General features: G+C 33.3%; 1 protein-coding gene across 1 annotated transcript; it reads right to left on the bottom strand.

Moving 5' to 3' along the window:
- Positions 1-12,884: 12,884 nt before the first annotated feature.
- Positions 12,885-22,925, bottom strand: LOC120265277 (phosphoglucan phosphatase DSP4, amyloplastic). The gene is made up of 15 exons (XM_039273155.1): positions 22,899-22,925; positions 22,774-22,829; positions 22,393-22,434; positions 22,122-22,221; positions 21,916-21,992; positions 21,750-21,826; positions 20,664-20,744; positions 20,270-20,402; positions 18,512-18,571; positions 16,364-16,420; positions 13,954-14,049; positions 13,803-13,862; positions 13,623-13,730; positions 13,406-13,541; positions 12,885-13,290 (listed from the first exon to the last, which is right to left on the bottom strand). The coding sequence occupies exons 3-15, from the start codon at positions 22,429-22,431 to the stop codon at positions 13,280-13,282; spliced, it is 1,035 nt and encodes a 344-aa protein (XP_039129089.1). The 5' UTR covers positions 22,432-22,434; positions 22,774-22,829; positions 22,899-22,925; the 3' UTR covers positions 12,885-13,279.
- Between the last annotated feature and the right edge of the window lie 5,009 nt (positions 22,926-27,934).

Here is a 27,934-nt window from a genome sequence, read left to right as displayed (position 1 = left end):
CTTGTCACCATATAATATCTCAAAGAAGGCTTTTTCTTTACCTGGCCAGGAAGGTAGATGATTAATTACATAGCACACACATCAAACTGCTTCATCCCAAAGTTCTTGAGTAAGATTCTTATCAAGTAGCCATGAGAGACTCATGGAAATGGGATGCCCTATCTTTCTTTCTGCTGCTCCATTTTACTGAGGGATCTTAGGACATGTCATTTGTCATTGATTGCCATTATTGTCACAATATTGAAAGAAATCAACTTACATAAATTTCACCACTGTTGTCACTTTGTAAACACTTCACTTTACGCCTCAACTCTTTCTCTACCATATTCCAAAAATTCAACAAACTTGGACAATGCTTCATTCTTCTCTTTCAAAAATAAGTCCAAGTATACCTTGAATAGTCATCCACCAATACCATGACATAATGACAATTTCTATAGCTTGATATTCTTGTTGGTCCCATCAAGTTTGTATGAACCAACTCAAGAGGAGTTGTTCTACGATTAAATGAGCTTTTGAAAGGAAGATGATGTGATTTCCCATATCGGTAGCCTTGACAAACCACATCTTCATGCACATTTTTCAAAGTTGGTAAGCTATCCAATAGATTCTTTGAAGAAATCTGTTGCTGCATTTGGTATCTTACATGGTCTAACCGAGCATGCCATGTTGGCTGCATTGTCTATCTGGCTTGTTTTCTTCATATATGCCTCCCCCAGTGACATTATAAATAAAGATCCTTTCTTTTCACCAGCAAGAAGAACGTCAGCTATAACGTTTTTAACATTATCAAGTACCTTTACATCATTTGAACCAAACAAGACATATTTTCCAAATTTAGTAATTTGAAAAATTGAAATTAAATTTTTTCTTCCAACATGGAATATGATAAACAATATTCAACTTGACAATTCCTTCATCAACATCCATTTTCATCGCATTTTCTTTAGCTACTGGATATGTTGAGTTATCAACTATGATAATTTTACATCTGAAACACCTGATTAACCTGCTACTTTGAGGAGTATTATTAAGAGCCTTCTTTCCATTTGTATCTTCTTCTGAATTATTCTCATTTAACTTTCCTCTTGAGAAAAGAACTATTTCTTCTGAATTTTTTTGGCCTAGCCAAAGACTCTTGATTGGAAAGTAAGCTCTCTAACTCTTCAACTAATGGTTGTTTCTCCCATCTTTGTACAGGGGTGACATAAGGAGTATACTCCTTTTGCAGACTAATAATGAGAAATGTTCTCAAGATAGCGTCACTTATTGTCTCATTTGGATCTAGTTCAAAAATTTTTGGCACAGATACTTTTTACTTTCAAGAAATATTTTGAAATTGACATAACTTTTTGTTTCATCATTACCAATTCATTTTCTAAAAACTTGAGCCTCGATGTATTCTTCTTGGAAAATAGCCTTCAAGAGTATCCCAAACTTCCTTTGGAGAATTTACATCACAAACATAACCCAAATAAACTCTTTACTGATCAATGTCCTTAAAACAAACAAAGCCTTTTAATATTTGATCTACCATTTCCTTTGTGGTTTCATATTATCAGGAGTATCAGCATGAATCTCTATATTAGTACTAACAATTAGTTCCTCAAAATCTTGTCCTTGAAGATAAGCTTGCATTTATATTCTCCAGTACTTGTAATTTCTACCAAATAGTTTCTCTACACCATATTGTGTGTTAATTCTATTTCATCTGTTTACCAACAACATATGGCAAAGAAATAACTTTCCCCTTACAAAGTTCTAATTTCCTTAAGACTCAAAGAAACAAGAATCTTGTACCAGCTCTAATACCATTTAACAAAAAATAGTGAAGAAATTTTAAAAGACACACAAAGAACATAACTAATACTTGGAGAATGAATTGATTCTTATTTTCTCAATGCAAAAATATTACAAGTGATGCTAAACTTATAGATTGAAGAACACAACAAATCTATACAGAAAATCCTACGAAACTAGAGCAAAGTGCTCTTTTATTAGCACCTAAACACTGACTAATTCTAATACAGAAAAATAGGAACACAAAAACTAACTTAATAAAATAGTAATTGACTTAGTAAGATACCCAATTTCCAAGATAAATGAGGGATTCAATGCAAACTAAAAGATCTTTTGTCCGTGCAATGATAAGTACAATATTCTGGGAGACCTTATGAAATATGAAGTGTCATCTATAAAGGTGCACAAAGCAAAAAATCATTTTATAAAAAGTTCTATAAGTTTGATGTGATTACACGAAATATACCTAGCTTTTAGGCTCTGTTCATCAAATTATACAGTTTTTATTTTCATTTACTAATTAAAAATCAAATTTACTATTTCATGTTAACAAAACTAAGAACTTAATGATTACAAATTGCCCAACACATTTTGTGTGGAAATGGGCCCAAACAAAAAACCATCATTAAATAATTTTTTTTTTTTAAATGAACTCTTCATTTTGGTAATTGAAGTCTTAACTATAAGGGAAATGCCTTAAAGTGCTCTATAATTTCATCTAAATCTACATGAATTCTATTTAACATCAAGATTTTTAGATTTTTTCTTCGAGTCGAAAAGAATTGGAGTATTAAGTGTTATGGATCCAGCCCATATTTGCAATATTTCATATTGCTTTTGTTGTTTATGTTGGGCCTTTATGTTGGACTTGTTACGCCTTACTTCTTGGTGTGTGTTGTTTGTGATTTATTATGGGTTGATTAAATTGTTTAATTGGTTGGTTGTCTTGATTGTTTAACTTTGTGAGTGTCGTAGAGACCTCTGGCGATCTTTACAACTTGGTATCAGAGAAAGTTTTAATTAGTCACATTATGGAGTCGAGTAGTAGCCATTTGAAGGTAAAATTGACATCAACTAATTATTCTATTTGGAGACCTATGATGGAAGACTTGTTATATTGCAAGGACTTGTATGACCCAATTGAAACTGTCACCAATTCTGATGGTAGTGTTTCTAAACCATCTAAACCGGATAAGATGGAAGAGAAAGAATAGATAAAGTTGAAAAGAAAGGCTTTTGGGGACTATTAGGCAATGGGTTGATATCAGCATTTTCAACCATGTGTCACAAGAGTCTGACCCATATGATTTGTGGAAGAAATTGGGAGGTCTTTATGAGTGGAAGACTGCTCATAATAAAGCTTCTTTGATTAAGAAATTTGTTAATTTGAAATTGAAAGGTGGGAAGTCCGTTTCTGAGCATCTTAGTGTCTTCCAGGATATTATTAACAAGTTGACTACTATGAAAATTTGTCTTGATGATGAGTTGCAGGCTTTGTTTCTATTGAGTACTTTGCCAGACAGTTGGGAAACCTTGGTTGTGACTATTAGTAATTCTGCTCCGGATGGTGTTCTATCTTTGGATGTCATCAAAGAAAGCATGTTTAATGAGGAAATCAGAATAAAGGAGATGGGAGTTGATAATTCACAGGCTCTTGTTGTTGAGAACAGAGGAAGAAGCAAGAGTAGGGGTTTCAAAAGCCACAATAACCCAAGGAGCATGTCCAAGTCTAGTGATGGGAAGAATGTGACTACATGCCATTATTGCAAGAAGCCTGGTCATATCAAAAAGTATTGTTTCCGTCTGAAAAGGGAACAGAAAAAGAAGAATGACTCACATAAAGAGAAAGATGACAAAAACACTGCAGCAACAGCTTCTAAGAGTGATGATGATGTTACTTTGGTTTGTGCAACTTTTGAGTGTTATCATGCTGATAGTTCAGACTCAGAGTGGCTTGTAGATACAGGTGCTTCATACCATTGTGTTCCTAGAAGGGAGTACTTCATGACTACCAAGCTGGTGATTTTGGTAGTGTTAAGATGGGTAACCAAAGCTCAGCAAGCATTGTTGGTTTAGGTGATATTCGTGTGAAGACTAGTCTTGGATGCGTACTTACATGGAAATGTGTGCGCCATATTCTTGATCTACGCCTTAATTTGCTCTCTGCTAATGTGCTTGATCAAAAAGGCTTCTGACACACCTTTGGAAATGGCAAGTGGAAACTGTCCAAAGGTTCTATAACAGTTGCACGAGACGAGTTGTATTGCTCTTTTTACAAGACATATTTGAGTGTATGTTCTGATGAAATTAATGCAGTGGAAGATAAGAATTCTCCTAATTTGTGGCACCGAAGATTGGGACACATGAGTGACAAGGGTTTAAAATGTCTAGCAGGTAAATCTCTCATTCCTGTTGATACTACAGTTGCTCTTGACCCTTGTGATCATTGTCTGGCAGGAAAACAACATAGAGCTTCTTTTGCTAGGAAGTCTACTAGGAGGCAAGCTAAGATGGAGCTTGTGCACTCCGATGTCTGTGGTCCCATTGAGGTGGAGTGAAATGGTGGCAACAAATATTTTGTTACCTTCATTGATGATGCTACTAGAAAAACTTGGGTTTACATGTTGAAGACCAAGAGCCAAGTATTTGAGACATTCCAGAAATTTCATGCTATGGTGGAAAGGGAGACGGAAAGAAAATTGAAGTGCCTCCGTTTTGACAATGGTGGTGAGTATACTTCACATGAGTTCGGGAATTACTGTTCACAGCAAGGTATTCGACATGTAAAGATAGTTCCTGGCACCCCACAACATAATGGTTGTGCAGAGAGGATGAACAGAACCACTGTGGAGAAAGTGAGATGTATGTTGAAGATGTCTGATCTACCTAAATCATTTTGGGCAGAGGCAGTGAAAATTGCAATTTATTTGATCAACCATTCTCCATCTATTCCTTTGGGTCTTGACATTCCCGAGAGAGCATGGAAGGGATGTGATCCCACATATTTACATCTTAGAGTCTTTGGATGCAAGGCATACATGCATGTGCTAAAAGATCAGAGATTGAAGCATGATTCCAAGACTACTCCATGTGTGTTTGTTGGCTATGGTGATGAAGAGTATGGGTTTAGGCTCTATGATCCCGAGAAGCAGAAGGTAACGAGAAGCAGAGATGTAGTGTTCTTTGAGCATGAGATGGGAGCAAAACTTTTAAGGGCAAGGTATCATTCTAACTCAGATTTGTTTATTGATACTACTGATGACTCTTTTGTTCCTACTTCTGTTTCTGTTGAACATCCAACACATGACGATCTTGATGCAACACATGATGGTGTTGAGGAGGTACAACCTGATGTTGATGATGATGCACCACAGTTTGATGATGCTCCTAATGATGCTCAACCAGATGATGAAGAGGTTTATGAGCAGGTAGAACAACCTACTTCGCCAGTGGATGATGTTCAGATTAGGAGGTCAACCAGAGATCGTAAACCTTCTACAAAGTATCCAAGCACAGATTACATCTTAGTCACTAATAAGGGGGAGCCCGAGAGTTTCCAAGAAGCGTTGTCTAGTGAAGATAAAGATCTTTGGCTCGAGGCTATGAAAGAGGAGATGGATTCTTTGAAGAAGAATCAGACCTATGAGTTAGTGAATCTTCCTAGAGGCAAGAAAGTCTTGAAAAACAGATGGGTTTTCAAGAACAAGAAAGATGGTGAGAAGATAGTGAGCGGAAAGCTCGATTGGTGGTCAAAGGATGCAACCAGGAAAAAGAGCGTTGACTATGATGAAATTTTTTTCTCCTATTGTCAAGATGACTTCATCGAATTGTTTTTAGGGGTATGTTGCAAGTCTTGATCTTGAGTTGGAAGCGACTTGATGTAAAGGCGCTTTTCTACATGGTGACTTGCATGAAGAAATCTACATGGAGCAACCTGAAGGCTTTGAAGAAAAAGGGAAGGAAAAACTTGTTTGCAAGTTGAAGAAGAGTCTTTATGGGCTTAAACAGGCACCAAGGCAGTGGTACCAAAAATTTAATTCGTTTATGACAAGTAACAGTTATAAGCGGACTTCTACAGATCCTTGTGTGTATTTCAGAAAGTTCCCTGGTGACAACTTCATTATCCTTCTTTTGTATGTAGATGATATACTGATAGTTGGGCAAGATTCAGTGATGATTAGCAACTTGAAGAAAGATTTGTCCAAGTCATTTGACATGAAAGATTTGGGTCCTGCAAAGCAAATCTTAGGCATGGAGATTGCTCGTGACCGTAAGGCTAGAAAGTTATGGCTATCTCAGCAAAAGTATATTGAACTTGTGCTTGAAAGGTTCAATATGAAGCATGCTAAGCCTGTTAGCACACCACTCGCATTACATTTTAACCTGAGTAAGAGAGCTTGTCCTACAACAGAGAAGGAGAAAGCATGTGTGTTATCTATTCCTTATTCTTCTGTTGTTGGTTCGTTGATATATGCTATGGTGTGTACAAGGCCCGATATTGCACATTCTGTTGGTTTGGTGAACAGATACTTATCCAATCCAGGTAAGACCCACTGGGATGCAGTGAAGTGGATCTTCAGATACTTGCGTGGCACTTCCAAACTTTGTTTGTGTTATGGAGGTGGCAAACCTGTTCTTGAGAGATATACAGATGCAGACATGGCCGGTGATCTGTTAGTAGAAAGTCTACCTCAGGTTATGTGTTCACACTTTCAGGGGGAGCAATTTCTTGGCAATCTAAATTACAAAAGTGTGTGGCCTTATCGACTACTGAGGCAGAGTATATAGCAGCTGTGGAAGCAAGTAAGGAAATGCTTTGGTTGAAGAGGTTTCTTCAAGAGTTGGGTTTGGAACATGGTGAGTATGCGGTATTCCATGTATCACGCCCGCACCAAGCATATTGATGTTCGATATCATTGGTTGCGGAATATTATTGAAGAGAAGATGATGAAACTGAAGAAAGTTCATACAAATAAGAATGGTGCAGACATGTTAACCAAAGTGGTTCCAGGAAGCAAGCTTGATGTTTGTGTCAAGCTTGCGGGAATGAGCTTCAAGTGGTGATTGAAGAGTGTTCATCTTCCCCGTGTTGGGCAGGAGGGGGAGATTGTTATGGGTCCAGCCCATATTTGCAATATTTCATATTGCTTTTGTTGTTTATGTTGGGCCTTTATGTTGGACTTGTTATGTCTTACTTCTTGGGTCCATTTGGCATTGATATTAGGGTTTCCAAGAGAATTTTCTGTTGGTGGGATTGTATTCTTTGGTTTTGGCTGTACAACATCAAAAAGGCGGACAGCAATCAAAGAAGAAAAGAGAGACCTTAAGAGGGGTTTGTTATTCTCGGTTTTATGTGTGCAGTTTTGATCAACTCTATGATCGGAGGTGCTCCCGTGGTCCGATTTTTCTCAAACTTGGCCAGCTTGTTCCTGACAAGAAGGGCTTCATTTTGAATGGTCGGATCATCCTCAGGTGCTCCGGTTTGGTAAAAAATACAGCTTTAATAGACCAGCAGTTTTTGGGTGATTTCTACACTTTTTTGCTCTATCTTGATCTCTTATTGTTCTTGGAGTTTGTTAGTGGGTTGTGAATCCTTTGTTGACTGATTTGGGGTTCTTTTGCCCTCAATTTATCAATAAGAGAAGTAAAGGGTGGACTCCTTGAACGGTCCCGTGGTTTTTATCCTTCACATCAAAGGGGTTTTTCCAATGTATAAATTGATGTGTGTTGTTTGTGATTTATTATTGGTTGATTAAATTGTTTAATTGGTTGGTTGTCTTGATTGTTTAACTTTGTGAGTGTCGTGAGAGACCTCGCATGATCTTTACATTAAGATATTTCTATTTCTACAAATTTATGTTGTTTGATATGATTTTTTCTTTTTTTAAATTATCTAGCATGATATGTTCCTTTGAATGTGTTTGGACCTAAAGTCTAGGGTTTTTTTTTAATTCAACTATTTAGGTTGCAATGGATGTATTCCTATTTTTTCGGATAAAAAACAATGGATGTTTTTGTTATTACAGGTAGAATCAAGTATTTCTTTTAATTAAATGTTTACTAATCTTTTCATCACTTGGCTCCAATTGAGACTATTAACATTAAGTTGCTGCCAAATGCTAGAAGAACATTGTTATCATGGCCTCGTGATTGAATTTTGAATAACACTATAGTATGGTACTTTTTGAAAAGGTGATAAGCCAAATATATATATATATATATATATATATATATATATAACTAAATGATCAATCAAGTATTAGGACAACTTCTGGGAATGAGAGGAATGGGATAGAGAATGAGAAGGGTAAAAGAAATAGGATTGAAAGATTTGTTTGGATAGGAAATCAATTCATTGAGAATGGAAATAGTAAAAAAAAGTAAAATTATTTTTATACCTTTAATATAAAAAATAAATTCTTTACTTATAAGATATTTTTAAAATTTAATTATTACAATTGATTATTTAAATTACTTATTTTCATTTAGTTAAATATATCACTAAGGCAAAAAATGTCATTTCACTTTAGTTATTATGATTAGATATCTAAATAAAATAATTTATATTAATTATTTTAATATCAGTATATTAATATATTTGTTTATATATATTTGCTAGGGGAATGGGAGGGGGTAAAATGCGCATTTCATGCCCATTCCCCCTCCATCAGGCCCAAAATGGAAAAAATGGTGATTGCTCCTATGAAAAAAATTAAAAGTAACATAAATCCGGGTAGGAAAACCCTCTAGGAGGGCTTTGCCACTCATATGCTTACCTCTTATCATAAAACCTCTTTTATAGGAGAAAGAAGTCCCAAAACCTCTTAGCTAAAACCGGGGCCCTCCAAAACTAAGGGTTGTCCTTGTTTTTATTTTTAAGACTAGATGCTAGAGACAGCTAGCATCTTGGCATAAAGACTAAGATTAGATGGTAGAGACAGTTGGTATTTTTACAAAATGACTAGGGCTAGAAACTAGAGACAACTGGCATCTTTACATAAAGACTAGGACTAGATGCCAGATATAGCTGGCTACTTTACAAAATATAGCATAAAGACTATTAGGGTTCTATTGCATTTTCTATGTTATGCTCTTTTGGGTTCTCTTAATACCAACATTTTCATCATCAAGTATGAGGTTATAGAATGGCATGTTGAGTTACCCAATGTCACCAAAAGAATATCCTCTAGGCCAAGCATTTACCTTTTTGAAATGTAGAGTAATTGCATGCATGTTATCTACCAGACTAGAGCAAGGGTTGTAGAGTGTAAAAGTATATCTGTCCATATATACTTTAATGTGTTGGCTATCTCTGAAAGGGTTGTTGATGAAGGGGTTGGCTTTCTAATTTCCAACTAGCATATATGACTTCCATAATTTAAGCTGTTTTTTCATATTTCCTAGGGCAATTATATCTTCTAATTCTGAAGCAATTAGTCTAATCTATTGAGGCTTATGATCTAGTGAGATCATTAACCTTATGTTTTTCCTTGCTTCGTAAGGTAGCCTTCTTCATAAGAGGGTGGAAAAGAAATCATTTCTAAGTTAATAAAAACATTTATCATTTATTTGAAATATTTGTGTAAAAGATGTGTCAATCTCCATTGTGGTCTAAGAACTTCCAATTCTCTTTCGTCAGTGAGGGTGATTCTAGATAAGTAGCCATGTCTCTATAAAGACTATAGAGCAAGGTTGTCAGCTCTGAACAGGTCCAATCGGAATAACCGAGAACTAGCCATGAGGCCGGTCCAGGCATGCCTTTACACTCAGACTTCAATTGGCTCGGCTAAGAATCGGACAACCCGACTGATTTAACCAAAAACTAGTTAAATCAGCCGGTTCTAATGGGTGATTGAAAAAGAGGAAGGCTAAGAGAGTAAAGGAGAGGAAGATAGAGATAAGAGACAGAGAAGCAACCGCGGGAGAAACGAGAGAGAGAGAGAGAAGTGACGAAGAAAGCGACGGATGAGGGGGGGCTCGTCTCTAACGATAAGAAGGAGAAAAAAATCAATTTAAAAAAAGAGAGTGTGTGTGTGAGTGGTCATGACTCATGTGAGTCCCGAGAGGCATGACCACTATTTTTTATTTTTTTAAAAATATTTTATAGTTTTAGAAAGTTAAGAATGATATATAAATTAAAATATTAAATTTAATTAATTATGTTTTTTTTAGTAATGATTATATTGTTTTTTTATATTTATTAATTATTATAATATATTTTTAATATTTGATTATACCCCGATTCGACTCGGTCAAACCCATCGATCTCTGACTCTGCTTTTAACCGAGTCAATACCCGGGCTATGTCTGACAACCTTGCTATAGAGTAAACTGTACTCCCATAAGTCTCTTTCCATTGAGACAAATCTATTGAGCATGTAACTACTATGAAGCCTTCTTTACATTTGCAACGTTAATCTTTATGAACTGGTTCACAATAAGCTTTTCCTACTAATGCGAGTCTAGGAGATAGGCTGTCAGGAGTTCTAGTTAATGTTCTCATGACCTCGTGTTATGCTAGAAACTGTTGGTTCACAATAAGCTTTTCCTACTAACGCGTTCATTACTCTCTTAAGAACGGGTTGCTTTATCTCATAAACTTTTCTGGAAATACTTCAAAGTTTTCATCTTTTATTATTTTTTTATTTTTATTTTATCTCTTCTTATTTTTTCTAATTCTTTTTTCAATTCTTCCGTCTTTTCTTTTTGTTCAATCAACTATTTTTCTTTTTTCTTTTTTCTTTTTAATTTTTACTTAGCTAGTAACTTTATCTTAGTCTCAAGGAACTTAATGCACCTTTCCTATTCCACAAAGTAATCAACCGTCTGTGATTTTAAAAAGGAATTAAAGGGACTGGGTTGTGGTGGTAGTGGCATTGTCTTTTTATTGGAAATATTGGCTAAGAAAATGAAGGATTGAGGCTAAGGATTTTGGGGCATTTTTAGTGGCCTAAATGTCACCCAAGATTATATGTTGATGCTCAGCAGTAGGTAGAGTATTAAAGAGAAGATTCGATTTTAGAGGGAATATTGGTATTTTTAGAGTTGGTTCAATTAGAAACCGGTGAAAATTCAATTCATCTGTAAAATCAAAACTCATTTTTCTTAGTAAATTTTTTTTTATTAAAAGAAAATATGCTTAGTTTATCCTATGTTAGGAAACACATAATCCTTCTTGATTCACACAGTAACAAAAACTCAAAGAAATTTAATGACTTTTTAACCCCGTTTTTGTTATCATAGATGGATAAATCAAGGGGTTTCTTTAACTATTCTTGAAAATTTATCTGCTAGAAAATTATCATCTTTTTTTATATTCTATGATTATCTTAATATAATTTATAAATTTTAACCATCTATTTTTAGATAGTTTATTCTCTGATTTCTTATTATAAAATACTTATAAAATACTACTATAGCTTGCGAATCCGTTGTAAGTGTAATTTTTTTATAATATAAATAATTTAAATTATTTTCATGACTTTCATAGCTGCTATGATTTCCGCACTGTTGTTGTCATTTTTATTTAAAATGCTCCACTATTATATTTTTTTTTCCACTTTTGGACTTTGGAATACTTATTTGATCTATATATTAATATTGTTCCCTATCCTCCTAATCGACCATCTGATTCTATAAGTAATATAATCATATAACTTAATCATTACACCCAAATGCATATCTATGTTTGATATGTATAGAAAAATAATGATTCTCCCTAAAGAAAAAAAACGTTACTACAGTCTAAAAGTAATCTAAATACATAGTTGAGACTTAAATAGTTAGTGTGTAGTAATTTATTCATATTATCAAAAATAATAATAAAAAAAAAAGTGACGGTGAAATCTCTGAATTCCAAACCTAAGATATAGAAGGGAAAAAAAAAACAAAGATAGGATAAACAAAAACAAATTGAATTCAAATAATGCTTTCCAAACCTAAGTTTAGAGAAGGAAAAAAACGAAGATAGAATAAACAAAAACAAATTGAGTTCAAACAATGCTTTGAACTAGTTTTTTTCAGCTAAATCCTATGTCCGGAAAAATAAAAATCTACGAAAAAATTTAATATGAAAAAGATTGAATTTGATTGTGAGATAACACTAGTTACCAAGGAACATAACTGCTTTTAAATTTATATTTAATGTTCAATGTACAACACAAAATTTTTTTATTTTGTTTTTATTAAAATTATACATGTTAGATGTAATTTGATAATATTTTTATTTTTAATAAAAATATATATTTTTATTATAGAATATCTTAACATTTACCCTAATTTTTTTAGAAAATCACACTTATTATTATTATTATTATTATTATTATTATTATTATTATTATTATTTTGTCTACACTCCTTTATTTTATTTGTAAGATTAAAAAAAATAAAATAACAAAATTGTGTTGTATGCTATATTTCAAATTCTTATTTGCCAATTCCTGTGTCACCCGGTGAGAACATGCAGATTAGATAATCAATTCCTAGTCTTGTGCACACCCCTTCTATATATAGCACTTTGTCATTTTTCTGAAGAAAAAAAAAAATATTGCCTATAAAATGGACCCTACCCTTGCGATATCTGTAAAGAAACCATCATCAGCCTTATAGCAGGCAACACAATCACCAAAAACCAAATTTATTTTTGTGGGAGATAAAATAAAACTAAACTTCACTCTCAGTTATCCTTCTTTATGAAGAATTAACTGTTGTTGGTGAATAGATGAGATACTGAACTAATACCAGGATTATCCGGCCAACTGGTAGAATTCATATATACCATTGGCCATAAAAAGATCACCTGACACTCTAGGCACTGATAGATAACCTAGAGAAAACAATGGTGTAACAGATTACCATACAATGATATAGCAAAACATGAACATTCAGACAGCCATTGCAAACAAGAATGAATTTGTGCAAATAGGCACACATGCTTGAGGACAAGCACATCCGGCCAGTGGCTATCTAACAAGAGTGTTAGCAACTTAGTGCCAAGCCTGAGTTTGTAACAGTCTGATTGTTCTTTATCAAGCTAAGGTTTTTTTCCCAAGATCAAAGAAAAACTTCAACTTTCTAATACCTACTAAAATTAAGTGGATAATAAATTTCATTAGCACAAACTTGAGTATATACACAGGATGTATAAACCTGATCACATTGTAGGCATGTTTGAAATAAATTTATTAAATACAAACATAAATAATAACTTGGCGGCTGGCATGTTCCCCGTGTCGGAAGAATTACCCATGCCTTCATTTAATCTCTAAACCGCAGAGAAGATCAATCTCTGCCGATGAGATCAGTTGTGTTGAGGCGTTTTTTTTTTTTTCATTTTACAATTATTTTTATTTTCGTAACAATTTTTAAAAATAACTGCAAGTGTATTCTACCTGATTTATTGATGGCGCCTAGATGGTATGTTGTTTCCTGTACCAGGGAAGCAGATATGATACAACAGATACCATCCAAATGCTGCTATTTATCTTATATCTGAAAAGAAAATTTAGAAAGTCCAATATGTATAAATCATTAATTTATTATTAAACAAAAACATATGAAAATCAAATAAATTATCATAAAAATAGATTGATTAATGTAGACTGACCTTCGTCATTTGGTTCAATGTATGATTCTAATAACTCCTTGATCCTTTGCCGTTCCTCAACAGTCAGATCCACATCATCACTAGTCAACCGTTTTCGAGTCTCCCTGGTGGCAATGGTTGAATCATCACCGTAAACCTGGAAGAGGGAGCGAGGCAAATGTAGTTATTACTAAAAGAGTTGATAAAATGAAGTGGATTACGAAAGAAAAGGAATTACCTGGACATAGTTGTTTACATGCCCATCACTGTTTGGGCTGGTTATCAATTCATACTTGTTACAGGTCCATTCACCATCTATAATGTACTTGTACTCATAGCGCCCTTCCTATGAACACACCCTGCCTCAGTAAATAATTACCAGTGGGATATGTTTGTATAATTACTAATAATTACTCACTGGTAACTCTTTCTGCAGAATCCATAAACCTTGATCCTTGTCAAACTCTAAAGGAATCCTCTGCAAAAGTTCAAATTCATGGAAACATTTGAAAGGAATAGTGCATGATAGGAGAAATTACAAAATTTTAAACATCTAATGCCTTTAGTACCTGTCCCCATCCAATATCTAGTCCAGACACTTCCACTGACGAACAATTATCGTCTTCCCATGTCAAAGTGACACGGCTCTTGGGCAGCCCAGTTAGCTGCATCAGGAGAACAATTATGAGAACAAGATAGCGCTTGTTATTACTCTAGAACATGAAATCAAGTAACTAAAACAATAGATAAAAGCTCAAGGATGGCACACTGCATTAATATTTCAGGATCAAGTTGGTGTTAAGCTAGTTTCGTCATAAATCAATCAGGTACAAATTAAAGGTGACTGGTAGCATAACACCAATTCTCAAAAAGGAACATCAACTGTAAACTCAGAATTTATGTTAAACTGGATAAAAGGGTCTTGATGGATCACCTCAATTCTTGGAGAAATAGGTAATTCTCCTTGTTTATATAGCATACAAATTGAGAGTCCACAATAATGAGGTTTTAATTACTCATGATGGCAATCATCAGAAAAAAAAAAGCATCATATGTAGGGATGGCAGTGTCTTGAGCACTAGCAAAAAATATGCTTCCCAAACCCAAACCATTCTAAAATTTTCAGGCCTAAATCAGTCCCCCAACGCCCCAAATCCATTTATAATTTCTATTTAAATTCCCAAACCCTGTCAGACATCTGCTAAACTTGTCTCATTTAATAATAATTATAAAAATTAATTGTATATCTTTACAAAAATTAATACTAATTTATTTCAAATAATCATGGTTATAACCTTAACGATTTTTTATATATTGATAATAAAAACTTTCAAAAAAATAACTTAGCAAAATTTCTTCTGTAAGAAATAAATTTATAAATTATGAGATTTTTGTTAATACATAGTGATACATCATTAAATATGTATTTGTGTAATTCAATTATCAAATAAAATCCGTGATGTACTTCGAAACTCTACACGTCACAATTACAAAATAAAAATCATATGCACATCATTTCATGTTGTTTAGAAACAAATAAATATTGTCAACTAATTAGTACAAAGATATAAAAAGAAAAAAAAATCACAAAACAAAAGCTAATTTTGATAAACCAATAAAAAATTGAGAAACTTGAAAAAATACTAGAAAGATTCAAGACTTCAAATCTCTCACACCGGTAGGGGAAAAGAGATTTTGTTTTTCTAAATTTAAGTAAAATATGAGAAAACTTCTGAAAGGTTTGCATTTTTAAGAAATAATATAAAAATTAGAAGGTAAGCATTTACATTAAGATGGCCCAGCTATAGACTTCCAAACAATTATACCAAACCTATCCCAAACACACACATAAACATGTATATATACACGCTTATATATAAACATATATATATATACCTATATATATAGAATGCTTAATTACTATATAAATATATATATATATATATATATTGAAAATATAGTCCTACATCGGTTGTGTGATAGAAACGTAATAGGTTTATATATAGGTATAGTGGTTGAGCCACTAAGTCTTAAGACTTTTTGGTGTAAGACCCATAAGCTTATGTAGCACCCATAAGGTCCAATAGTACAAAATATAAAATCTAACATGGTATCAGAGAAATTTATTGGAGCCCAATATATATATATATATAAAAGATCTCTGAGACCTCTGGTGTACAAGTCTGAGCAAGTTTGAACTGATAAAAAAAATGACCCAGTTGAACTTGAAGGATGGTGTTGGAAATATAGTCCCACATCGGTTGTGTGATATAAGTGTAATCGGTTGTGTGATATAGGTGTAATGGGTTTATATATAGGTATAGGGGTTGAGCCACTAAGTCTTGAGACTTTTTTGGCTTAAGAACATTAAGTTTATATAGCATCTATATAGGGCCCACTAGTACAAAATATAAATCTAACAATATACATATTCAGATTTTGGGTACCCTATAGTCAAATCGTAAACCGATCCCAAACCCGCTCAGGTTTTAATTTTAAATCCCAGACCTATCCTAAACCCTAATAGAGTAAAAATGGGTTCTACTAGCGTTCGAGTAAACTAGATACCCATCAAAACCCATTATCCCTAATTATGAGAACCCATTATCCCTAATTATGCATTACCTTTTTATTCAAATTAATAATATCAAAAACCAAGCATGTTCAAAGTTCTGACTTTCTAATTACCAACCAAAAATCAAATTAATAACATAAAATGGAATTTATTATAAATACTAAGCATTAGATGGTATGGTCAAGTTTACCAATGATGTCATCGAAAGGTGGTCTATACCATGGATAAAATATAAAGCTCACAGATCTCATGTCCAACATAGCTTAGGAATTAAGAGAAGGTACAAAAATCATCAAATCCAATAGGTAAAGATCATTAGAAGCCTTGACAAGTGCTGTATGAACGCACAAGCAAATATCGAAAACATCAACCAAATATATTATTTTACTATATAATTGGCTTACAATATCAGCAGTTGCACTCATTATGGCTTCCAATTTTGGAAAACATGGTCTTTTGCTCTACAAAAGAGAACAACAACTAATAAGTTCTCATGAATAAATTGCACAAATGATCAGAAATAATATTTATAATTAAAAGATAGTGTAAATCAACAACAGAAATGATTGCTTTGAGTGCAATTCCTGTTTAATCTAAGATCCAATGCATTAGAACAAAAGATAAAAATAACTTTGAACTGGCTCATCAAATGAGGCATCTTGAAAAGAAAAATATTAGAAAGTACATGCTATAAAGAAAGTCTCACCAAACATCAAGCGGAAGGACTTGTTAAAAACTACTAGAATGTACATGCTATAAGAATCTCACCAAACATCAAACAATAATTACACAAACCCTAGGCTTTTCCTATGCATCTATTTCTATATAGTTTTCAATGCCATAAACGAGAATCTGCCAATTGCCAGTAGTTTAGCAGGACTTGACAAGTCAAACACTAGAAGACAATATCGTCCTGTAGAGGTGCACCTCAGTGCTTAATGTATAAACATCAAAATAGGCCTCTTAAGCATGCCATCTTTTAACTTTTCACATAAGATAGTGCATTTTGCTACTGGGTTCAACAATAAAAACCTGGTGTTCTAAAATGATGGAATGAATATATTTGTGGTATTTCAGATATGGTAGGTGATTGTCATGTTTGGTTGAATTGTTCCCAAAAGAAACAATCTATATAATTCGTATTATTATTAGGACAGTAATATCATAGAAATAATTTCATTAAGATAATCATGAGTCTGAGTCTTCTATGCATAAAGGCCCTGTTGCAACACTTTGGCTTACTACAGCAGAATCCATTCCTCCTCAATGGTCTCCATTCTTAAGAGAGATCATGATCTCCTATTAAGGATGCAGTAATATGCTTTTTGTTTGAAGCATCTAAAATTACACGCTTTGTTTCCTTGTCTTGGGTGTGCCTAAAAGTTATCATCTGTTGAATAACATCAACTTCTCGATTATATAAAACTACAATTTCCTTAAGTAAAAAGATACACGCCCTCTTCTAATGTGGACATCAACAATTAAATATATTGAAGTTGAACTTTGAAACAATTAATTTCCTCAAGTTATAACGATATGATCCAATATGTCAAAATACATAAATCATTTTGGTGCGAGGTCCGACAGAGTATGTAAACTCTTTCTGCTTTGAAAGATCCTTAACCATATTAACATCATCCCAACTTAATGATGCTGGAAGTTTGTCAGCAACCATTGTTATCATGAGAGTATGATCAAGTTGACAGCATCAATATTACCTATGGTAGGAATAAAGCTGGTGTTCAGTTGTCGCTGTGATAAACTGGCTAAGTTGGAAACAAGAGTTTTGAAATTCAAGTTTATATCGACTAGAAAAATTTGAAGCCAAGTTATTCCTAGTTATTCCTAGTTAACATGAGCTTCAACTAATTGAAAAAATATTTTCCAAATGAAATTGTATGTGTAATCAATGATTGATGCTAATTACTGTTTAATATTTTTAAAATAGTACTCCCTCTGCTCCAAAATTAGATGTCATTTTAAGAAGTTATTCCAGAAAATAATTGCTGCTTTTGTGTTACTAAGATAAGATTCTTCTCCAATTCTGCCCATGTTTAAGCTGACGTAATTTCAATTTGGAGCATTCTGAGAGAGACCAACGATGTAATGGGTGGAAAAACTAATAAGAAGAGGTATATTCAAAGTATATAATTGTAATCCCAAGAAAATGGGTAATTTGGTCATTTAACTTAGTTTTGGTTGGAATTATACATGTCCCAAGAAAATTTATTGTTGCTCTTAATTATTGTGCAAAAGGCTAAAACGACATCTAATTAGGAATGGGGAGTAATTAACAATTAGATATATATTTGGTTAAATTTTTGTATAAGTATTCTAAGTAATTCCATTTGGTTGGATAACTTATATATAACTGGGATAGCCCAGGTTATTCAAGTACTTTCTGCTGAACATTGTGAAACAAATTAACTTATGAAGAAAGATAACAATACACTGAGTTTTTGGATACACTGAGAAACAAATTAACTTATGAAGAAAGATAACAGTACATTGAGAAAGGTGAGTGCAAGGCAAATCAATTGTAGATGGTATACCTGCAACAAGCAGTTTGCTTCACTAAGCTTATAGCCTTGAATCCAAAACATGTATGTCAACTGCATATGAGGACAATTTGGAATGCTAAGAAGATAATTTGTATGCAATAGTATAATCAACATGGGCATAATAGAAAACCTCATGTCAAGATACATCATATGTATACAGTGAATATATGCAACATTCCAATAGTCAGTCACATATCTCTACTCATAATTGACAAGGGGTTTAAAGCCAGTTTGTTCTTCATTTAGTTCTATGTCAAAATAGTAATATAGACATCCAACTTTACCTTCTAGTAGGAAAATATAAACAGAAGACAACAATGACAAAAAGATCTTGTAACAATATCTCTCACCCATAAATCAGCTGCTAGGCAGATGGCGGTGATGGTTGGCCAATCATGAGCATGTCAACCAATTATCCCACCTTTCTACTCTCTTCCATACCCTTCATTTTTACACAATCCCCATTTTTGGCTTCTTTCGTTTGCATCACCACTAACATACAGACACAAATTGAGATCAATTCTACCTACCCAATTCAAAACCTTCACTTTCACCAAATCTCTACAAATAGTCGGATATCTCTACAAATTAGATCACTTGCATTCCCATCAAGCTTCTTTTCACATGTTCCAATTATTTAAATAAACAAATTTAACAATAAATTTTGATTAAATATTAACTACTGTACTAATAAAGCTTTTACATAATCACTTTAGATAAATACTAAAGGTCAAAATATTTAATTAAGGAAAAATCTACTTTAGTTTCACCAATTTGCAAAATATGGACAAAACATCTCTTTTTTCGATTCGAGAAAATGTAGTTTTCTCCAACTAACACAAAAAACGAAAACCTGTTAATTGTGTTAATTTTTCCGTATTTGGCAAAAGCAAAATTGTCATTTCATTTAAAAGCCGTCCAATATAGCATAAAATATTTTTTTTTCTTTCTATTAATCCCACCCAAAATTCCACTATAAAAACTCTAAAATCCCAAAAACGAAACGAAATGTTTGAAATCATGTTCTTTTAATGCCATGTGGCAGATGTTTAACTGAAATTGCTAATTTTACCCCTAACGATACAATTTATGGTTTTTCTTTTTCTATTCTTTATTTTTTTGTTAGCTAAGGAAACCACATATCCTTGAATCGAAAGTTTTGTTCTATTTTTGTAGATTGAGTGAAACCTGAAGTTTTTTAAATTTTCCTATTTAATTTTGATTAAGTTAACTCGGTCAAACTGGTCAATCCAAAAGAAAAGAAAAAACATCAAAAGATTCCCCAAAGGAATTTTCAGGAAAGGATGTCTTAACCCTACACCTTTATCTCAAACCAAACACCCCTCTTGACATGTGACTGAAGGACAATAACATGGTGAGATTATATAATCCAAGTTCCTTTCAAACTCCTACTAGCATTGTCAATAAGCAATCAACTCTCATCTGTTCTATCTGAAATATTTAGATGAAAAACCAACATGTGAAAACTTGATGGCCTACCAAATTCATTGCCTATGAAAGCAATTGTATGGAATAGAAATGCAGAATATAACAAATTCTGAGGATATTATGCCACAAAATTTTCCAACAAGATAGAATATATAGAGCACCACCTGAAACTATAATCAGTTCAAACATTTGTGCTCTTATAGTCAAATGTGAAGAACGGATAAGAACGCAACTTATGTGCCAAATAACTTTTTCATTTTGAGAATACAAGTGCTAAACATCAGATACAGAAGTACCAACCGCAACAGCAGGCGCTCTTCCAAGTCCAGCAGTACAATGTATATACGTCACCCCACCATTTTGTTTGATAACCTTGTGTAATTTGCTCAATACAGCTGGCAGCCTCATCCGCAGATCAAATGCATCAAAATCTCTGTAACATCTAAAGTCAAACTACATACAACCATTACAAAATCGAAGTAATAAGGCTTAGCATACATGCCCCACTTATTTAAAAAAAATATCAGCAAGTACCTTATTCTCTTACAATACAAAGTTCACCTAAACTACAAGTGGTTTTACATCCATTGATATAGAAGAGAGAATTTCAGTGGTTCGAGTGTCAGAAAAGTAAAAGAATTAGAATGAAAAAAGCATAATAAATGGCTACAGTTAAATATCGCTTTTAAAGTACCTGATTTCAGCACGATAATGTGCAATATCATCACAAGCATTGGCATATTCTCGAATGGCACCAATGTCCACCCCAAAATATCTAAAAGGATTAAAGATCCAAGGGAAACCAAATTTTACAAAAGAATATATTCTGAAATTTAATATTTATGGTAAGCACGTATATTAATAATTGGCTTCCAAGATGTTGCAGAGCAGACTAATGCCTTCCTGTTAGATTGTTTCTAGTGTGCCAATCACATTTAAATGAATATCAAAGAAGAGAACTTGATAGAGCGGGCAAATAAGTTGAATGTCATCAAAATTAATTGGTAAAAAAGGTAGTTAGTATTAAATTAAAGCAAAACACGGCATGTAGCCGAAACACAAATTAGTGAATCCATGTGCCTTTCAAATGATAGCAACAATGATGATAGCCACAGGAAGACATCAAAGAAATTAGAAAAACAGAATGTAGATATATTTTAATAGTTAAGATAAATTCAGTAGATGGATATAATGAAGCATTTACAACAAATTGTTATAATAATTCAAATCAGGAAATGAAATAATGATCCAATTTCAAAAAGTGATAAAATCAGCCCAAGGAAAATGAAACAATAACATAACACAGTAATTATATATGGATATACACAGCCTAGGATAATTCCACACCCATGGTTCAAATGAGAAAAGTTGAAATAGTACATTCTTATTCAATAGAGGAGTAACAAGTAAAGATTGGGGAGAAAACCAAGGAACAAAACAAACCAGAGCATGAATAATAGTATCAGGATGACACATAAAATTGACATAAGTTAAGACAAGAAAAATCACCACTTTTAAAAGTATTCCAAAACATGGAGGTAAAACTGATACAAAGATTATCGACTTGGATTCCCATGTTTTGATAATAACCAAAAAGAACTAAAATGTAATTAGCATAATTGACCCATGGTTAACATCAATTAAGAAGCAGCTACTAATGACCAGAATATAAATGACCTATAATCAAAACTATGAAAGATTCATGGTCTTACAGTGGAAATCTTATCAATGACTAGAAAACCAATTAAGCAGGCTTCTAAAAATATCTCAGCTAGGATACTCAAGGTCCGAGTCTTGCTGCAAGCAGAAAATGGTTTTCACCCCTATTTCTCGGAGCTTGTCAGCATCTGCGGGTGTCTGCAATCAGAGATATTATAGATTGATCAGGGATAGCCCACAAAGAATAAGATGTATACACATATCTACAAGAGAACAGAAGAATGAACCTGAAGACAAGAACCAACAATCAAGTCTGGAAGAACGAAATTGTAATTCATTCCAAGTTCATGCCTATAGGTCAACACTGGATGACATTTGTCATAAAAAAAAAATCAGAAGTAGATATATCCAATATTACAACCAATTAGTCAAGCAAAATAAATCTCAAAGTTACTATAAATAAATACCTAGTATCAAAGACTAAATTATTCACCTGCACCCATTGCTTGGGTCATGTTTTTGCTATATACATCTGATTTCTCTTCCTTTTCTTCAGGATCACTCTTTTCAGTACTCATGCTGCTAGAATGTGCCTGAAATATGCCAACAGGATAACTCACCCATTCAGACACTTTCATGAAAAGGAAAGTACTGTGGTTACTAAAAGGAATCTAGCTCAACAAGCTAAAATGAAGCAAAGGCTCCAAAATAAAATCCAATTGGGAAAAAAAAAGAAATACAGGAACTCATCACGATCATCTTACACTCATGATGACATTTCTAGGACGATCAATCCGTAACATTGGCTGCAAACACAGAAACCAACACCAAATTCAGGTAAAGCAAACAACAAGGTAATTTAAAAAAAAAAAAAATAGAAACTCAATGAAACTCTTATTGATCCAGCAATTAATAAAAGCAACAAATCAATAAAAAAACCTGATGAAATTGAAGAATGTTGCTCTTGATCCAAACTGATAATAAATGCAACAATAAAAACAAAGAATCGGAACCATGCCAATAATACTAACTCAAAAACTAATGATGAATAAGTAAGAAATCAACTAACAAAAGAATTCAAGAAATTCAAGAAACCATACACAACCCAAAATGCAAGAAATTCAACAAAGCAACGTTCAATCCACCTTATTTCCAGTGGGCACTCTAACATTTCTGTGAAATCCCCTGGACTCGTCATTCCCTGCACGAAACCAAAAAATGAATCCAAGCGAAAGATCAACGGAAAAGGAAAAGCAACGAGAAGTGATACCAAGCCGGAGATCAGGTTCTTGAAAATGCTTTGTTAAGGCAAAGAGACAGACGATCTACCAAGAAGAAAACCCCCATGAATCTTGCAGAGAAAAAGCTCAAAATCGAAGGGGAAAAGGGAAAACGTCTCTTACGAACCGGAGTATCTGAGAAGAACTCATTTCCGAAGTCTCGAAGAGGTGCTCTACTACTACATGGAAAGAAAGAGAGTATATACTATATACAATGAGATGTGGAGATATTTCGAATCTATGGCGCATACTTTGCTTTTTCCATCAATATTGAATATTGTCGTGGGGTGATATGGATGGATGAAGGCCGCTAACAATGGTTTGGGAGAATTATTGGCAAAAACTTTGGCTCTCATTCCTTTGATTTAGTTCGGCCCGCCACAATTGCCCTTCTACGTCAAGATGAGAAAAAAAAAAATAGAAAGATAAACAAACACTAGGAATTAGAAGTGATAGCCATTCAGTTTGATAGTTTTTATAAGCTATCTAGGCAAATCTCTACTTTGATGAAACAAAGAAAGTGTGAAAGTGATGCTGTGGATGGCCCAATGTGATAGCACTCAAACCAGCTTTTAGGAATAAGTTGAAACCTCTTGGATGACCACAGCATCTATAAGCAAGTATTTGAGAAGGTTGTTCGACTGAGCCAAATCTTCAAGAATCTACAACATGGAGATCTTGAAGAGCTATGACAAATCCTGTTGGTTTGGCAATGCTCACAAAGAGTGCCACATATCGACCCCATAAGAAAGTACTTCGTCACACATCGTAGCTCTGAGGCTAACTGGGATGGGCACGCGACTCTTAGTGAAATAATATTATGGCTAGCACCAACAGCGAAAAGCCTGAGATCTAGTGAGATCCACTTCGTACAAAATGCTCCCTAGAACAAAAAGGGACCCTCTTTGAGATGAGAGGTTGGAAAGGATGCCGATGCACGCTTTGAGTAATTAAACATGAGTTTGAGTAGTTTCTAGCTAGGAACAAAGGTGTCTCCTGGGGAAAACTATTAAAATCTGTAGGGTTACATTCCTGAAGTGCAGTTTACATTTAGTCTTCCAAATGCACCAAGTAGTAGCAGCATTGGACAAATTTCTGGGTGTGTTAGGAATTACAAATATATCTCCAAAAGCAATGCGACATCCTAGAAGATAAAAACCATTAGGAAAAGAAATTATTTTCCCAAAGCATACTACTAACTTGCAGCCTATAGGTAGCCTAAGTGATTTATGGCAGTAGAGATTCATGCGAGGTATCATAATTTTTATGTAACAAAAGCCCGCATGTGAAGACACATAAAGCTCTTGAGGGCCTAATTTCAAGGCATGGCAAATCGAGAGGTTTTAATTTTCGCACTGTATGAGAAAGTTGTTAAAGCGAAAATGTTTAGCTCTCGGAGGCATCTTGGGGTCCAAAGTTTTCCAGCAGTCCAAGGTTTACACTGTAGAAGCACTAGAGGCAAAGAATGTCTAGTAAACCATAGAGGGAAAGTTTGATATTATTATTATTATTGATTTGGGAGCTAGAGCCAATGCTACAGCCATTTGGGTCAATTAAAGTGCTAGAATCTAAAAATAGGGAGGAGTTAAGAAGATCACGAAAACCATTTTGATGGCATGCTGAAAATTCCAATGAATGCTACACTATTCTGATGAGGTTGGAGGGATTCCAAACTCGTATTCTGCATCTAAATAAAGTTGGTTTATGGGCTAAAGGTTTCTTTAGAAACTCATGGATCATGGAGAAAAGAAGTATACAATTAGGGTTGATAGCTTTAAGCCAAAAAGAAAGCGTTTGAGGAATGCTATGCATGTGACATAGAAACTTCACGAAAACCAAGCAGTACTAATCTGTATATGGCACTAGTCCAAATATTTATACTGCCATATTTTGTGAAGAAGAATCATCAACCCAAATAACTTCGGTGGAGACCCGTAGCCTAAAATATAACACGCATCAAAAAGACAAAATTAGAAAATTTAAATAAAGATCTTTTATAGAGCCCTACTTTCTCTCGAAAGTGCACTCCAACGAGTAATACTCATTTACTATTAGCAAATCAATGCCACTTCGACTGTCACAAGTAGTCCAAAGGAATTTCGTAACACTTTTTGTATATCCCAAAGAAAACAACATCGGAATTGGATAAACATAGAGATATTAGATAGAAAATATATATAAGTTAGACCACTTGGGCCGCAAGCGAACAAAATTTCAAACACCCAACAAACCACCCGAAAGGAAATAAATAAAATAAATAAAATAAAATAAGGTCAGGGCTAGAATCCGGTGATGTGCCACACAACACCTTTATCGAAGATAAATATTATGAACATACATGCATGTTGACTCCGGAAGAGGATAAAAATGTAGGGTTTAAAGTCTAATAAAAATTTGACTCTTGATTATCACTACTAAAAAGTTAATTATTTTATAAATCAAAATTTTATATTTCCTAAATAATAAGAAACATTTACTGCTCATTATTATATATTTATTTTATCTAAAGTAAAAAGTCAGGAATGGCATTTATCTTTCTAAATTATTTCGTTGTGGGAGTGATGGTGTATCACCTAATTGCAGCATAGTGTATATGTTACAAATGGAGTATCAAAGAGCTGTGATTCCAAATGTACGTAGATACTCATATGATTTATTCTTTCTCCCACAAGGTCTCCATCTTACTTTTAACTTCTCTCTCGCTTTTTGTAAAACCCTATACTCCGACTTCCACTATGTGCTTGAACCATCTTTTTTCCGCTCCCACGACCCTTTCTCTTTTGTCAAATCCATGCTTATGGTTTCCATCCCGAGCTGCATTGGATCAAATTGTGAGCATTAATTCTTGTAGCAATGTGTAGTCCAATCCATGTCGAGCTCATCAGGCCCACCTATTTTGTGATCGCTCATATGGATAGAGGGTTACCTCAAGGCTTTATGCAAATGTAAGAAAAAAGTTTTCATCCCTTGACTTCTTGTGTATTTTTATTTTTGGCTTTTTGAGATGTGACTTTTAGTAGCAATGGAGGATTGATCTAGATTTAGGTTAGTGTTGTATTAGACATTGATGTTTGACACACTACATGGAAAGATTTGCTGCATTTTATGGCCATCCTCCAAAAACATGTCATATGATGATCATTTGCTTCCATTGATCTTATTAACAATGGTTTGGTGTTTATGCTCAAGTTTTTTTTATGCCTTTCTTTTTCCGGCTTATTGTATGATATCTTTTTGTCTTGTCAATCTCTTATGAGTGTTTATGTTAAGAGCTTTAGTTATGTTTAGAGCTTGTGCTTGGAATTGCCATTAGTTGTTATCTGAATATCATATTTTTATATCAATGTAGACTTAAATCAAGAACAATATAGTAGAATTAAACTTTGGGTCTTCTGAACAAAGCATATATGGGGAAGAAGCTAGTTCTTCTAGTTAAAAAATATTGAACAATGAGAATGAAAAATGGTATAAACTAAATATTTCAACATGTGAAAAAGTTGTTCTAAAGTTAGGAATGGTACTCTATTTTGAAGAAGAAATTTATAATCTCTACATTAAGTAAGCAAGACAAGAACGGTTTGGTATTACAAAGAGAAGTACAATGTTGAGCGATGATGAAAAGTTAAACTATCATACTCTCATATATGCAAGATATAGGAGAAAGATATCTACTGTGAAAAACTGTTTCAATCCAAGGCCATCCAATACAAAGATTGCTAAGCTAAAATTAATATTCTTATTGTCAATGATGGATGTTTCAATGTACCTCATGTTATTTTGAAGCATAATCATGCACTTCCTCCACAAAAAATCTTGTTTTCATAAGTGTAATAAAGAAAGATGCATATTTCAAGAGAATGCTTGAATTAAATGACCAATTTGTCATAAGTTTTAGTAAGAATGTTCATTCCTTAGCCACTGAAGTTGGTGGATATAAAAATTTGATATGTAGTAGAAAAGATTATCTAAATTATATTGTGAAATCAAGGCAATTCAAGTTTAAAGTTGGAGGAGATTTGGAGGCACTTGATTATTATGTCTCGTGAATATAAATGAAAGTTCAAATTTTTTTTGTTTAAGTGTATAGATGAGGAAAGTCATTCAAGAAATGCATTTTAGGCAAACACGAGGCCTACATGAACTCATGAATCTTTCAATGATGTTATGCCCTTTGACACAACATTCCAAACCAATAAGCATGATATGACCTTTGTCCCTTTTGTTTGAGTAAAACATCATGCACAACTGTGTAAGTTCGATATGGTTTACTATCAAAAGAAGATGTATAAATTTGCATTTTATTATTTAATATTGGTTGGAGTGCAAATTAAGCAAGGCTCCAAAGGTAATAACTATTGAACAATGTATGGTTATCAAAGATTCAATTAGAGTCGTCTTTTCAAAATCTCATCAACATTTTAATTTGTCTTTGGTGTATTATGAAAGGGAATTCTAAAATCATTTGGATTGCAGAATAAGAATGGAAATAAGGGGAATGGGAAAATGAGAGGAATGGAAATGAGAATAAGGGGAATGGGGATAATATGTTTGGTTTGAGGGAATAAGGATTGGAAATAAAAAAAAAAGTAAAAGGGTAGGATGTAGTAAAATTACATCAATACCCTTGTAGGTAAATGGTATGATATTATATAAGATAATGGATTATGTTTAATGATAAATATTTAATATTATTTATTATTAATTATTTTTAATATAAATAAATATTTCAATATATTATAATAATATAATTAATAATTTATTTAACTATAATATATTTATTAAATTAGTTAATATCATGAAATATGTTTAATTAAGTTAAATTCATTTATTGATTTCAATTTTAATTTTCCAAAATAATTTAATTGAATTATTTAATAATTAAAGTTAAATATGTAAATATGTAATTATATTATTTAAATTATTAATAAATATTCAAATTTAGTATTTCATTTCAGTTATTTGTATTAATTTTAATTATTGTACTTAATTATTTACATTAATAATATTTTAAATAAAACATACCAAT

Source organism: Dioscorea cayenensis, chromosome 1 (assembly GCF_009730915.1).
Source record: "Dioscorea cayenensis subsp. rotundata cultivar TDr96_F1 chromosome 1, TDr96_F1_v2_PseudoChromosome.rev07_lg8_w22 25.fasta, whole genome shotgun sequence".
NCBI classification, from domain to species: Eukaryota; Viridiplantae; Streptophyta; class Magnoliopsida; order Dioscoreales; family Dioscoreaceae; genus Dioscorea; species Dioscorea cayenensis.
The sequence above is the reverse complement of the archived record's forward strand: the minus strand, read 5'-3'. Positions and strand labels throughout refer to the sequence as shown.

Excerpts from the sequence above, each read along its gene's own strand:
- LOC120265277 (XM_039273155.1), bottom strand. The coding sequence starts at position 22,431 with ATGTTACGGATTGATCGTCCTAGAAATGTCATCATGAGT. Across the intron at positions 14,050-16,363 it reads TGAGTGCAACTGCTGATATT|CTAACTGGGCTGCCCAAGAG; the intron begins GTAAGCCAATTA and ends CTCCTGATGCAG. Across the intron at positions 13,863-13,953 it reads TAGATATTGGATGGGGACAG|AGGATTCCTTTAGAGTTTGA; the intron begins GTACTAAAGGCA and ends GAACTTTTGCAG.